This window comes from Lampetra fluviatilis, chromosome 3 (genome assembly GCF_964198595.1).
Source record: "Lampetra fluviatilis chromosome 3, kcLamFluv1.1, whole genome shotgun sequence".
Lineage (NCBI taxonomy): Eukaryota > Metazoa > Chordata > Hyperoartia > Petromyzontiformes > Petromyzontidae > Lampetra > Lampetra fluviatilis.
Genome location: NC_136277.1, coordinates 31551163 through 31562393, shown reverse-complemented (window position 1 = coordinate 31562393; position 11231 = coordinate 31551163). Strand labels below are relative to the sequence as shown.

General features: G+C 49.1%; 1 protein-coding gene across 1 annotated transcript; it reads left to right on the top strand.

The window, feature by feature from the left end:
* The first annotated feature begins 728 nt into the window (after nt 1–728).
* Nucleotides 729–11219, top strand: LOC144949830 (membrane progestin receptor gamma-B-like). The gene is made up of 8 exons (XM_078879778.1): nt 729–1052; nt 1941–2068; nt 3328–3533; nt 4330–4456; nt 6241–6285; nt 6527–6623; nt 9678–9822; nt 10424–11219. The coding sequence occupies exons 1-8, from the start codon at nt 1002–1004 to the stop codon at nt 10699–10701; spliced, it is 1077 nt and encodes a 358-aa protein (XP_078735904.1). The 5' UTR covers nt 729–1001; the 3' UTR covers nt 10702–11219.
* The last annotated feature ends 12 nt before the right edge of the window (nt 11220–11231 follow it).

The following is an 11231-nucleotide window of genomic DNA, read 5'->3' as shown; positions in this document are numbered from 1 at the left end:
ACTTCGCTTGTGGTGTGTAAACATCGGCGACTGGGGAAACTGGGGGGGGGGGGGGGGTTGTTTGTGATGCTCGCCACGTGAGTCTCCCGTACGCTGTGGCAGCCGTGATAGGTGCTCACCAACAAGCACTCGGCCCCAACAAGCTGTCACTAAGGCTACATATGGGGGGCGACATTTGTTGATCTATATACTGTGGAATGCGTGGGAAGTCTGTAAACGACTCTGGGTCCGGTCGGGTATGTGGGTACAGGAATATAGGGACTATATATGTTAAACACGTAGGCTTTCGCGACCAATATTATTCATAATAAAGGTTTTTGGGTTATTTATATATAAATGTGTCGTAACCCTTCACGAATCCGACAGAGCCAGTAAGGTTTGTCACGTAAACACAACGCACCATTTCAATGTTGTGGATTTACTCTCCAACACACCGGTGGGCTGAAGTAGTAAACTCATTGTCGCGTTTTGTTTACGTGACAAACCTTACTGGCTGTGTCGGGTGGTGGAGGGTTACGACACATTAACATTTACGCGATCTAACCCCAAAAACCCTTATTATGGACTTGAAATATGCGTGCAATATATGTATTTGAGTGACCTGGAGAAATATGGAAACCCTGTTGAACAGAAATAAAGAACAAACCGGTGTCCGGCAACAACTGGCAGCGGCTATTTCTGAATCTTATCGGCGGGTGCGGAATCCTTCCGTCGAGCTCAAACTTGCGCCGAGCTCAAACTTGCGCCGCGTGACGACGAGAGACGAGACGAGAGACGAGAGAGAGACAAAAAAAAAGCCAAGCGTGGCAATTTCTTGTGATGCACAGGTTGGGTGTTGCCCGACCCAGAACTGGTTCGGCCTCCGTCGCTTTGGCGAAGTTACAAAACCGGTCGCGGACGTCCCCTTCCGGCACACACGTGCGCGGCGTGGGGGCCCCGCGTCCCCGGAGATGTACAAGTGGCCCCGAGGAGCTTGACGAGGCGAAGAGCAACGCATCACGATGAACATGATGGGTGTCCCTCCCCTACTCGGCGTGCACCAGGTGCCCCAGGTGAGCTGGCAAAACAAAATCCCCGCAGGAACCTCGACCACAGAAGAACCACATCACCGCACCTATACACCACACCACACCACCCCACACCCCACACCACACATCCACACCACCCACCGAGCCCCGGCTCGCTGCGGCTGCTGCAGAGTGGCGGAGAGGGAACTTTGTACGCTGACGCGTTCAGCCCGCCCGCAATGATTAACCCCCTTTCCGGATGTGCTGCGGCTCTCATTTCGGCACTTGGAATCGATATTTCCTTTCGCCGTGTATCGATAGTTCATTGTGTTCAATGTGCCATCTTACCGAGGATCTACTCCTGTGTGGCGTTATCTTGGTTTGGTCTGGGACTGTTTTGTTGTTGTTGTTGTTTTTGCCGCCTTGCCCAAGCTTGATGAATCTGACTCGTATAATTAATGTCTTCTTTGTTTACATTTATTTTGCACTCCTATCGTGTTTGTTTGTTTGTTGTTGTTGTTGTAACTTGCTGACCCGCTTCTACTGGACACCTGTGAAAAAAGAGCTTCATAGCTCTTCGGATTCCCCTTGAAGTCTAAACACATTCTAAAATTCGGATTTCAAGTTATCCTTATCATCATTAGCATCATAGTGTCGCAAATGATTACAATTTCTAGTTGTTTATCGTTCATGAGTTTGTCCGAGCGTGCTTGCCTACAAACGATAACGTGTTTTAGAATTTTAATCAAAAGTGCTCTGCTGATAATATCTTAAATGCGTCGTACTTTTTTTTTCTCCGATTTTATTGTTGTGTACCAGAACTTTAGGCATTGCGAATCGCGTTCCTTAGAAATGAATATTGATCGATTTAAAAAAAAAAACTGCTTAGCTGCCTCTTTGAAACGTTGCTTTTGAAATGTGTCCCTCCCCGAGGATTTCCACGAGGACGGCATCCTCGCTGGTTACCGGAACCCAAGGAGCTCGGCAAGGGAGTGCATCTGCAGCATATTCCAGTTTACGAACGAGACGATCAACATTTGGACGCATTTTCTCCCAACATGGTAACGTGCTCTCGTCGGTTTGTGGTTCTGTGTCCTGCACGTTGATTTTTTTTTTAAAGCTCGCTTGCTTTTTGTCTTTTTTGATCTTTGAATACAAATGTTAGGTTGTTGGGAAGAGGAGGCAATTAGAGAATGACTAGTGTCACATGTTCTCTTTAAAAAAAAAAATAGTTTAATCGCGTAATTTCAATGTGTCGTTAAACTCGCCGCCGCCCGGCACAGCCAATTGACTGACACGTTCTATTTTAGTTTTGTACCAAAGTAAAACGTGTCACGGCTCCGTAGACTATTTTGCATATTGTTTTATATTTGATTTTATTGCTCTCCTGATCAATTGAGGATAGTTTATGACCAGGTAGTCGTGGCCAACGATCGTTATGTAAACGCTGCTGAAACTGTTCATGGTGGCGCTTGAGTCGGAGCGCCGTGTTAAACTGAAACTTCTCCCTTGAGAATCCTTATCAATCGAGATCTGTTAACCGCTGGATGAGGGTCTCCCCAAGCCACAGCTATCTCTCCCCGATCTTGTAAGGCAGCATTCCGTCCAGCTCCTGCAAACCAGCCGATTTCGTTTTTTGTCTTCAGCGACAGTAACTCCGCCAAAGTCCACTTACTTTTCGTAACGGTGGAAACGTGGGATCCTTTGGATTTGGGCTGAAGACGCACACCGTTCCACAATGGCTGCACACTCGTGTCACTTTTTGAGAAGACATTTTGAACGTACGCTTTCCCCTGCCTGTGGTGATAGCTCGCTGCGGCGATTGCACGCCTAGTGGGGAGTGCTGTATCTTTGTGTCCTTGGAAGTCTTTGCAGCTAGCTCCTTGCCACTGTGTTCATTGGCAAAGAGGGGTAAGTGACTGCGATTTTGAGATTTTACATCATATATTTTATATTCACACGATGTCTATTCAACCTGTTAAGAAATTTGGTGGGCTTCGGCTGGACACGTCGCTGGAAGGGATGACCGATGGTCAGGATCGATGGGAGTGGCGGGGGCCGAGGGATGGAATGCGTCCGAGGAGAGCGGAAAACCCACCGATGAGATGGAGCAATGAAAGTCGGATCGATCGTGATGCTAATCGTGATGATATTTTACGCGCATCGGTATGAACATTCGCAGAACTCGCAGGTAGTGAACCGCCAACTCCGTGCAGCGCTGTCGCGGACCCAAACGCAACCGGCGTATCCGTGCCACTCGTCGCCCCAACTGCGTTCAGAGACCCTCCGTTTCCGTTCCGGTTCGTTGCGTTTGCGGCAGGTACTTCGCGTGGTGGCTGCTGGTGCTGTGGGGCGAGGGGGACCTGCTGGGCAGGCCGTACCACTGGCCGCTCGCCGTCTTCATGCTGAGCTGCTGCGTCTACCCGATCGCGTCGACCTGCGCGCACACCTTCAGCACCATGTCGCAGCGCGCGCGTCACATCTGCTTCTTCTTTGACTACGCGGCGCTGAGCCTCTACAGCTTCGGTAGGAGTGGGTGGGGGGTGGGGGGGGGGCGGGGGGCCACGGCACCGTTGTTCAGAGCGTCGCACGCAATGTTGAAGTCCGATTTTGACACGCACCTCCCATAAAGCACGGTTGGCTACGTACGGTAAGGAAGAAGTTCAATATACATACATCAGAAATTGAATAGATTTCCAGTCCTGAGCCCAGTGGTGGATAACTCCCCGTTCCTATGGCGGTGGCGAGTTTATCCATAGGATAACTGACTACTGTTGACTTCCCCCACAAAGTGGTACTCAATTTATGAAACCCACCCCCAAGAGGGATGATGGGCCGAGTCAACCCCCAACCAGGATGTGAACTCGCAGACTTCGAGATTGCAGGGCCACTCGCTCCACCGTTGAGCCACCCGACCACACGCACGCCCTGGCAAGATGCATAATGTGTGCGTTGCTTTCGTTCGATTCGCAAACAATAAGAGTCACTTTCATTTCATTTGCATATCCTACATTAAATTTTTTACGTAGCTTTTTCCCTGGTAATAATTTCAGCCTTTTTTTGCCCGGATGTTTGTATTTTCATGGTTTTATGTTTCCGTGAGGTGCTTTGAGATGCTGTTGCATTTAAGCACCCAATCAAGGCGAATCCTCCACCTTATCAACGTTTAAATTATCACGGAACTGGAGCCACACGAGCGACATTTGTGCACACCTCACCGGCGGGCGACTAGAGCCAGCTATAGACACCAGAATTATGTTGACAAGTAAAAGTTCATCTCCGCTCGTCTGACCTCTACTCCATGACCCCCCCCCCCCCGCAGGCTCCGCCATGGTCTACAACGCTTACGTCATCCCCGACAAGTGGCTGGGCGGCACTTTCCACCGGTGCTTCGTTCCAATCGCGCTGTTCAACGCCGTGCTCTGCACCAGCATGGCGTGCTACAGCAGGTAACGCAGCCGTCCGCTCTGTGCCGCGTCGAGAGTTAATTTCACCCGACCACGCAAATGAAAAATATTTGCGTGGTTGGTTGTGACCGCGAGCCACCCACCCACCCTCTCTCCCATGGCTCGGGTTCCGATCTGCCCTGCGTTCTTGCGTCGCAAAGCGCTTCTGCGACAGTCGATCCGTGATCAGCTGTTCCAGAGTGACTGCTTTGGGAGTTGTTGGCTTGGCCGGACGGGGTGGACTTCCGTGACCCGTTCGGTAATTTTGCACCCCTCAAGTGCACGCGTACTCCACGCGCATCGCCGGTGGCGAGATGTTTACTACCTCGCCTGGCGTACGGGAGGTCGTGGGTGCGATCACGACCCTGATGCTTGTATGTTCGGAGTTTGCACATCTCTCTCCCCGTGGTTGTGTGGAATTTTCTCCGGGTCCTCCGGTTTCTCCCTCCACATGTAGAATCAACGTCACGCGTTTAGAGTATTAGGCTGCTATAAATTTCCCCGCGATAAGCCGCTTTGTTGAGCTATCGTTTGTGATGCCCAAGTCGCTTCTGAAAACAGAACTATATTGCTCAGTGGGCCTTAACCTGGTAAAATAAAAAAAATCGTTTAGTAAAGTTCACTTGGGACATGTTCATTATTAGCGAGGAGATGAATTTTCCTCGATTTTTTTTTGGGAGGGGGGGGGGGTTCTTTTTCAGCAGGTGTGACAAACGTTTACGTTCTTTTCAAGGGGTCGGCGAAGTCGCTTTTTGTCCCTTGGAACGTTGCGGTGCGTTGCGGATCGCCCACACGTTGCCACGGCCGAGGCGGCGGCGGGGGGATGGTATCACCGCTGTGCGTGTCGAAGGCTTCGCGCGAGATGCCGAACGCGTTTCGTCGTTAAACTCGTTGCGGACAAATGTCGGGGGGCGGGTGGGGGGAAGCCGGTGAACTTTCACTACGGTCTCTTGACACCCACAGGAAGAAACTGGTTACCAACTGCATTTTGCAAATGTGATTTTGTAATTTTTATCTTTAGCCCGTGTATCGAGAGTTCAATTTTAATGTGTGATTTGTATTGAGCGACTGTGTGTTTAACTTTGGCGTGGTCTGGGACTGTTCTTTTGCTGCCTTGCCAAAGCTTGGCAATTGGTGTACTTATGCAATTTGAACTGATATATTTAATCTATTTTACGTGTTTTCTTTTTCGTGATTTCCTTTCCTGGACTTTGCACTCCTATTTTTTTTATTTGTTGTTGTAACTTTCTGACCTGCCCCAACTGGACATATCTGAAAAAGAGCTTCAAAGATCATCGGATTTCTCTAGGATAAATAAAGGTTCCGATTATGGAACAAAAGTGTCTCTTCATATTGCTCGCCTCTCCACGACACACCTGCTGATATTGCCGATGTCATGTTGACTGAGCATGTTTAAATGTAAAATGTATTATCAGCGTGCGTGTGGCCGTGTTCGCAAAACCACGTGGCCCCCTGGGCAAGTGTTGATCCCGTTTTGCCATTACAAAAAGCCGACTTTTAGATGTTGTGAGTGCACAACTTCTCGCCTGAATGTTTTCTGGGTGGCTGGTAAGACTGCAGGCTGCCTCGACAGCGATACCAATGGATGTGCTGTTCCGAGTGTAGAATTATTTTCCAGGTCGCTGACTTCCGTTGTGTTTCGTAACTGCAAAGCTGGTTCAGACGATTCATAAATGTGTTTAAAAATTATGTATTTTTTTTCAAATGTGAATTTTAATTTCTCCCCGATGTTTCGCTGATTTTTGTCTTCGTCATTTACCCGTCAGGCTTGGGTTGCCGTTCATCCATTACAATCGTTTCACACTTGAAAGGTGAGCCCGCCTGCATGCCCACCCTTGTTTCGTGCATTAATTATAATCTGAGCGCATCGCTATGCAACACTGTGCTTACATCGTGCGGACCTTTACATTTGAGTCGACGAGAAATGTTTTCCTGCACATTCAACGGTCGCTGCTGTGGCTCGCGTTTCGTCGCGCCTGTCGATTTTACGGGAACGACAAAGTAGAATTGCATCGTCAACAACCTCGCGTGTCGCGTGTTGTTTTTTTGCAGTTCCCTGGAGTTGAAGCGGCCGCGCATGGCTAAGGTGCTCAGGGTAGTGGCGTTTGCCTTCCCCTACCTGTTTGACAACATTCCCCTCTTCTACAGGGTGCGTCATCCACTATTCATTCGCCCCACACCTTCCATTTAAAAACGACGCAATGTATTTTAAGCGCTCATTAATGTGCATTATGTAACACGGTATAATTTCATGCATTTGTACAACTGGATTCTCAAGCACGCTCGTGTCAGCCAAGCACATAACCAACCTTCAACAACAACAACCGCCATTCGCCACTAAGTGGCGGTGATATCACCACGACGCTTGTGCCAGGCTATGTGCACCTTGAGGCCACGTGAAGTGTCGAACGCCCGCTGGCAGGAGGTCACAGGACAGACCCAGGTGCCACGGGTCGACTGACTGAGATGACTGGCTGATGCACCACCTGTGCCCCCTACTGTGCCAACTTGTTGTGCTTTAGCCACCCGGTGCTCAGCTCGTTGTTGTGAGCGTCGCTCCTCTGCCCTCCGTTGTTGTTGGAGGGCGACTGCCTCCAACTGCCCAGTAGCGTCCTTCACGAGCTTCCTCCTCAGAGAACGATCTTAACACCGCTGGTACCAGTCATCGGCAAGTCCACTCAGCTCCACATCCTCCTGTACCACATCACTCCATCTCTTCTCTAGCCCGTGCCGCGCCCGTTCAGCCCACTTTATCCGGCCGAACAAAAGCCGTTTAGGAATGCGGGCTACATGACCCAACCAACGCAGCCTTGCCTGCCGGAGGAGCTCACCGATGGGACTTTGTCCAGATCTTTCAGGGATTTGTGAGCTCCTCACACAATCCAGCCTGGTTAAACCCAGGATGGATCGTAGGCAGGCCAGCCTAAATGTTTCTAACCGGCGAAGATGTTACATTAGGGTGGTCCAATTTTTGCAAGCGTAGAGAAGGGAGGGAATGACCGTGGCCGACAAGACCTGAGGCTTCGTGTGGAGCGGCAGACCAGGTAGCTTCCACACAGCGTTACGCAACCGATAAATATATAATACCGCTCGACTGATGCGAAGTGAGACCTCTGCTGTCAAACCGGAACCGGTCATGAGCACACTGCCCAGGTATAGGAAACTCTCCACTCTCTCCACAACTGCCCCATCACCAATTGGGAGTTGTGGGGGTGGAGTGTCAGATGGTACAAAATATCCAGGCAGGTGCGTAATTTTGATGGGGCTGATGGTAAGGCCCCACCTCTTAGTAGCAAGCTCCAGGTTCAGCAGCAGTGCCTCCAACTCCTCCTCTGAGTGAGCAGCAATTACCAGATCATCAGCATACATAACGTGGTTGACCAATAGGGAGACATCCCTTGACCGCACCCGGGCATCGATTAGCCTCCCATTGTATCTGTACCAGATGGAAATTCCTCTGGTACAGCCATCGAAGGCTTCAGGAACTGCGTGGTCAAAAAAGATGTTAAGTAATGTGGGAGCCAGACGACATCCCTGTCGCACTCCAAGGTGAACAGGGACTGGCTCCGACTCTCGGCCACGTAGTTTTACCCGGGCCCGCGCACCATCATGAAGGTCCTTAATGATCGTGAGCAGAGGGTCAGGGACTCCAAAAGCACGGGGCCTCCGGCACAAGCTTAATTAGATACTTTATACGTGGTTTTGTGGTAATCAATTGAAGGTGGAGGGGTTGCCAGCCCCTCGCACCCGTCCAGAGCCATGAGGGGAATGGCCAATCTAATTGGGCCCTACCCCCCACAGCACTGCTCATCACAGCGTTACCGTCCGGCACCAATGAGGAGGTAGTGTGTTGTTTCTGCCGGACAAACCAACCTCGTACACGCACACACACACTGAATGAGGATTGAACATTGGCGCAGCGGTTAGTTTTGAGTTCTTCGGTTAATGTCAGTGGCAAGGTGAGATCTGAATCCTGTTCCTGGGCAGGGCACCGCACAACCCGCTCCTCCACAATTGTGGCGAAGTATGATCAAGCACCATCTAATGACTGATAAGGCATGGGGAGGGGCTTTACCGTGCAGAGGATTGACGAAGGGCGGAAAATTTACCGTCGCACAAATAATTTCTCCGGCTTGTCGCCGGTAGATAAACATGCAGCTCTCCTTGCACCGTAGGCGAATGACCAAAGCCACTGTTGTCCAGGAGAAAACCTCTGCTGAAACATGCGGGGGGTGGGGGGGTTTCCTGGGGTAACCCGCACCTCCGATTAACACATTTGGCTACAAACGAGGCTTTAAAACAAAACTTTTTTTTTTATTTTACCAGGTAAGGCCCACTGAGCTATATCGCTCTTTTTCAGAAGTGGTGACGTGGCTATCACAAATGTTTGGTCAACGAAGTGGCTTATCATGTGGAAATGTATAGCAGTCAAATACTCTAAATGCACGTTGACTCTAGATGTTGAGAGCAGGCCGATTAAGTGGATGACGGTGATTTGTTAAGTGCATTGTAAAGTGTTCCGTGGCGCTCACATTGTTTATCTTAAAACACCGAATGTCACCATTGGAACCTCCTTTGCCAGTAGTAAAATATGATAATTGGTTTTTTACACTTTTATCTGGCAAACAAAACTGACACCTTTTTTTTACAAGGAGTCATGTTTGCATTGACCACAATACCTGCGGTCGGAATGCAAACAAAAAACACAACTCTGATAATGTATGCACTGTCCTTGAAGTTGATTGTTCCACACCCAAGACAGCTTTCCTTAGAGCCTAGTCTCACATGGTGTTGGACCAGATGACGCCAAAAGGTTACGGATTAGGTTACGGATTCGTTTCTGATTGAACATTTTTAGATTTTTGCTTTTCAAAGACACTTTTGGGACCATTTACACGAGGTACTAATTTAATTGCCATTGTGCAACAAAATTGACATCACATGGCACCGGGTGACATCACCTTATGCAAGTGACAACGCTTCTGGTGACATTCACATTCTTGGATCGATCCAAATAATACATTTTTAAAAAATCCGAATGATCCATAATTCAAATGCAAAGCCAGTTTAATAGAATTTTCCAATTCATCTGAAAATTGGGAACCCCATCCATATATGTGAGTTATCAACTTTTTTTTTTTCCCCAAGACAACGTCCTCAATTCACGCGTTGACTCCTCTGTGTGCGACGGTGCCATTCGCAGATATTTCTGTGCTCCGGAGAGGGATGCACGGACAACGAAGCCGTGCCAACTCACCGTCTGCACACATTATTTGCCTTTCTCACCGGCTTCCTCTTTGCCACACACCTGCCGGAGCGCCTGGCGCCTGGCTTCTTTGACTACGTCGGTAAGGAACCGTTAACCTTGCGTATCGTTGTCATCAGTAAAAATACATCAAACATCCACGGAACTGTTTTAAATATCAATTGCAATATCGGCGCGAGGGCATGTACAAGCGAACACGCTTTTTTTCCCCCCCACTCCAGTTGTCAGCCAATGAGTTTGTGATACCGATGCAGCCACTAGAGGCGCTATATCCACCATAATGTAAAAAACTAATAAATTGGGGTTTAAAAAAATGTAATCTTAACCTTGCATCATTAAAGAAATTGAATGGCAATATGAGTGAGGGATGGGTGAAATCATCCATTCTGGATCGGAGCAATCTTGATTTGAAGCTTTCGTGACAGCAGGAATCCATACTCTTTAATTCTTTCGGTAAAGCTACATCACTTAAACGAAGGTGGGGGCAAAAATCCAGAAATGCCATCGCGAGCCAACTCCTTTTGTGGCTCTCTTACGACATCTCCACGACTGCGGCGCGTAGCTGTGTGAGTCTCGTACCAAACAACGGCCAATTCTTCCATGTTATTTTTTTTTTTAATCGTCGCCAATAATATTCGCCGTCGACCGCTGACTTTCAAAATCCCTACGACGTGCGTCTGCAGGCCACAGCCACCAGCTGTTCCACGTGTCTGCAATCGTGGGCACGCACTTCCAGATAAAGGCGGTGCTTCTGGACCTGCACTCGCGTGCCGACTGGCTGAGCACGGCCTCTGTGGCAGCTCCTTCGTTGCTCGAGACGGGTGGCGCCTTCTGTCTGGCCATTGCCCTCAACCTGTTGGTCATTACGTTTTTTGCCGTCGGACTCTACAGCAAGCAGCAGCAGCCGAACCCCGTTCAGGCCAACGGGGCGATCAACCTGCCGAAGAGTCACGCTGAGTAGCTGTTGAAGGTTTTCCCCACGACGGATTTGTTCGAGCGACAGGTGGTGATGAAAATGTGTTTTTGTGTCTGTTTTCACTCCTTTTAACCCAACTGTGTTATCAGCATCATGAGAATCGATTCGGAACGCTCGCAGAGTAGCAGTGCAACCATGCCCATATTGTTAAGAGGACGGCCTGCAGATACGGATATCACAACTACTTTCTCGAATGACCTATAGGTTCAGACAGTAAAGGGCAACACTTTCTGACCCATGTTGCAAAGAGATATTCGTGGTACAACGGTTCCCGCCGATATCTTTGAATTCCTAAGGCTGGAGTTTCTCCAAATTCTGTGCAGATCCAAACTCGACATGATGCGTTTTATTTTTACTTTGGGCCGGTCATTGTTGATCTGTTTGCTGCCCGGATTCAAAGCCAGGACTCAGCGCTGTGACCTGAGCCACCTTTTGGCCAACCTTATCGTTTCTAGATTTGAAGCTTTCGTGACTGCAAGGATTCATATTCTTAGGTTTTTTCGGTAAAGTCATGT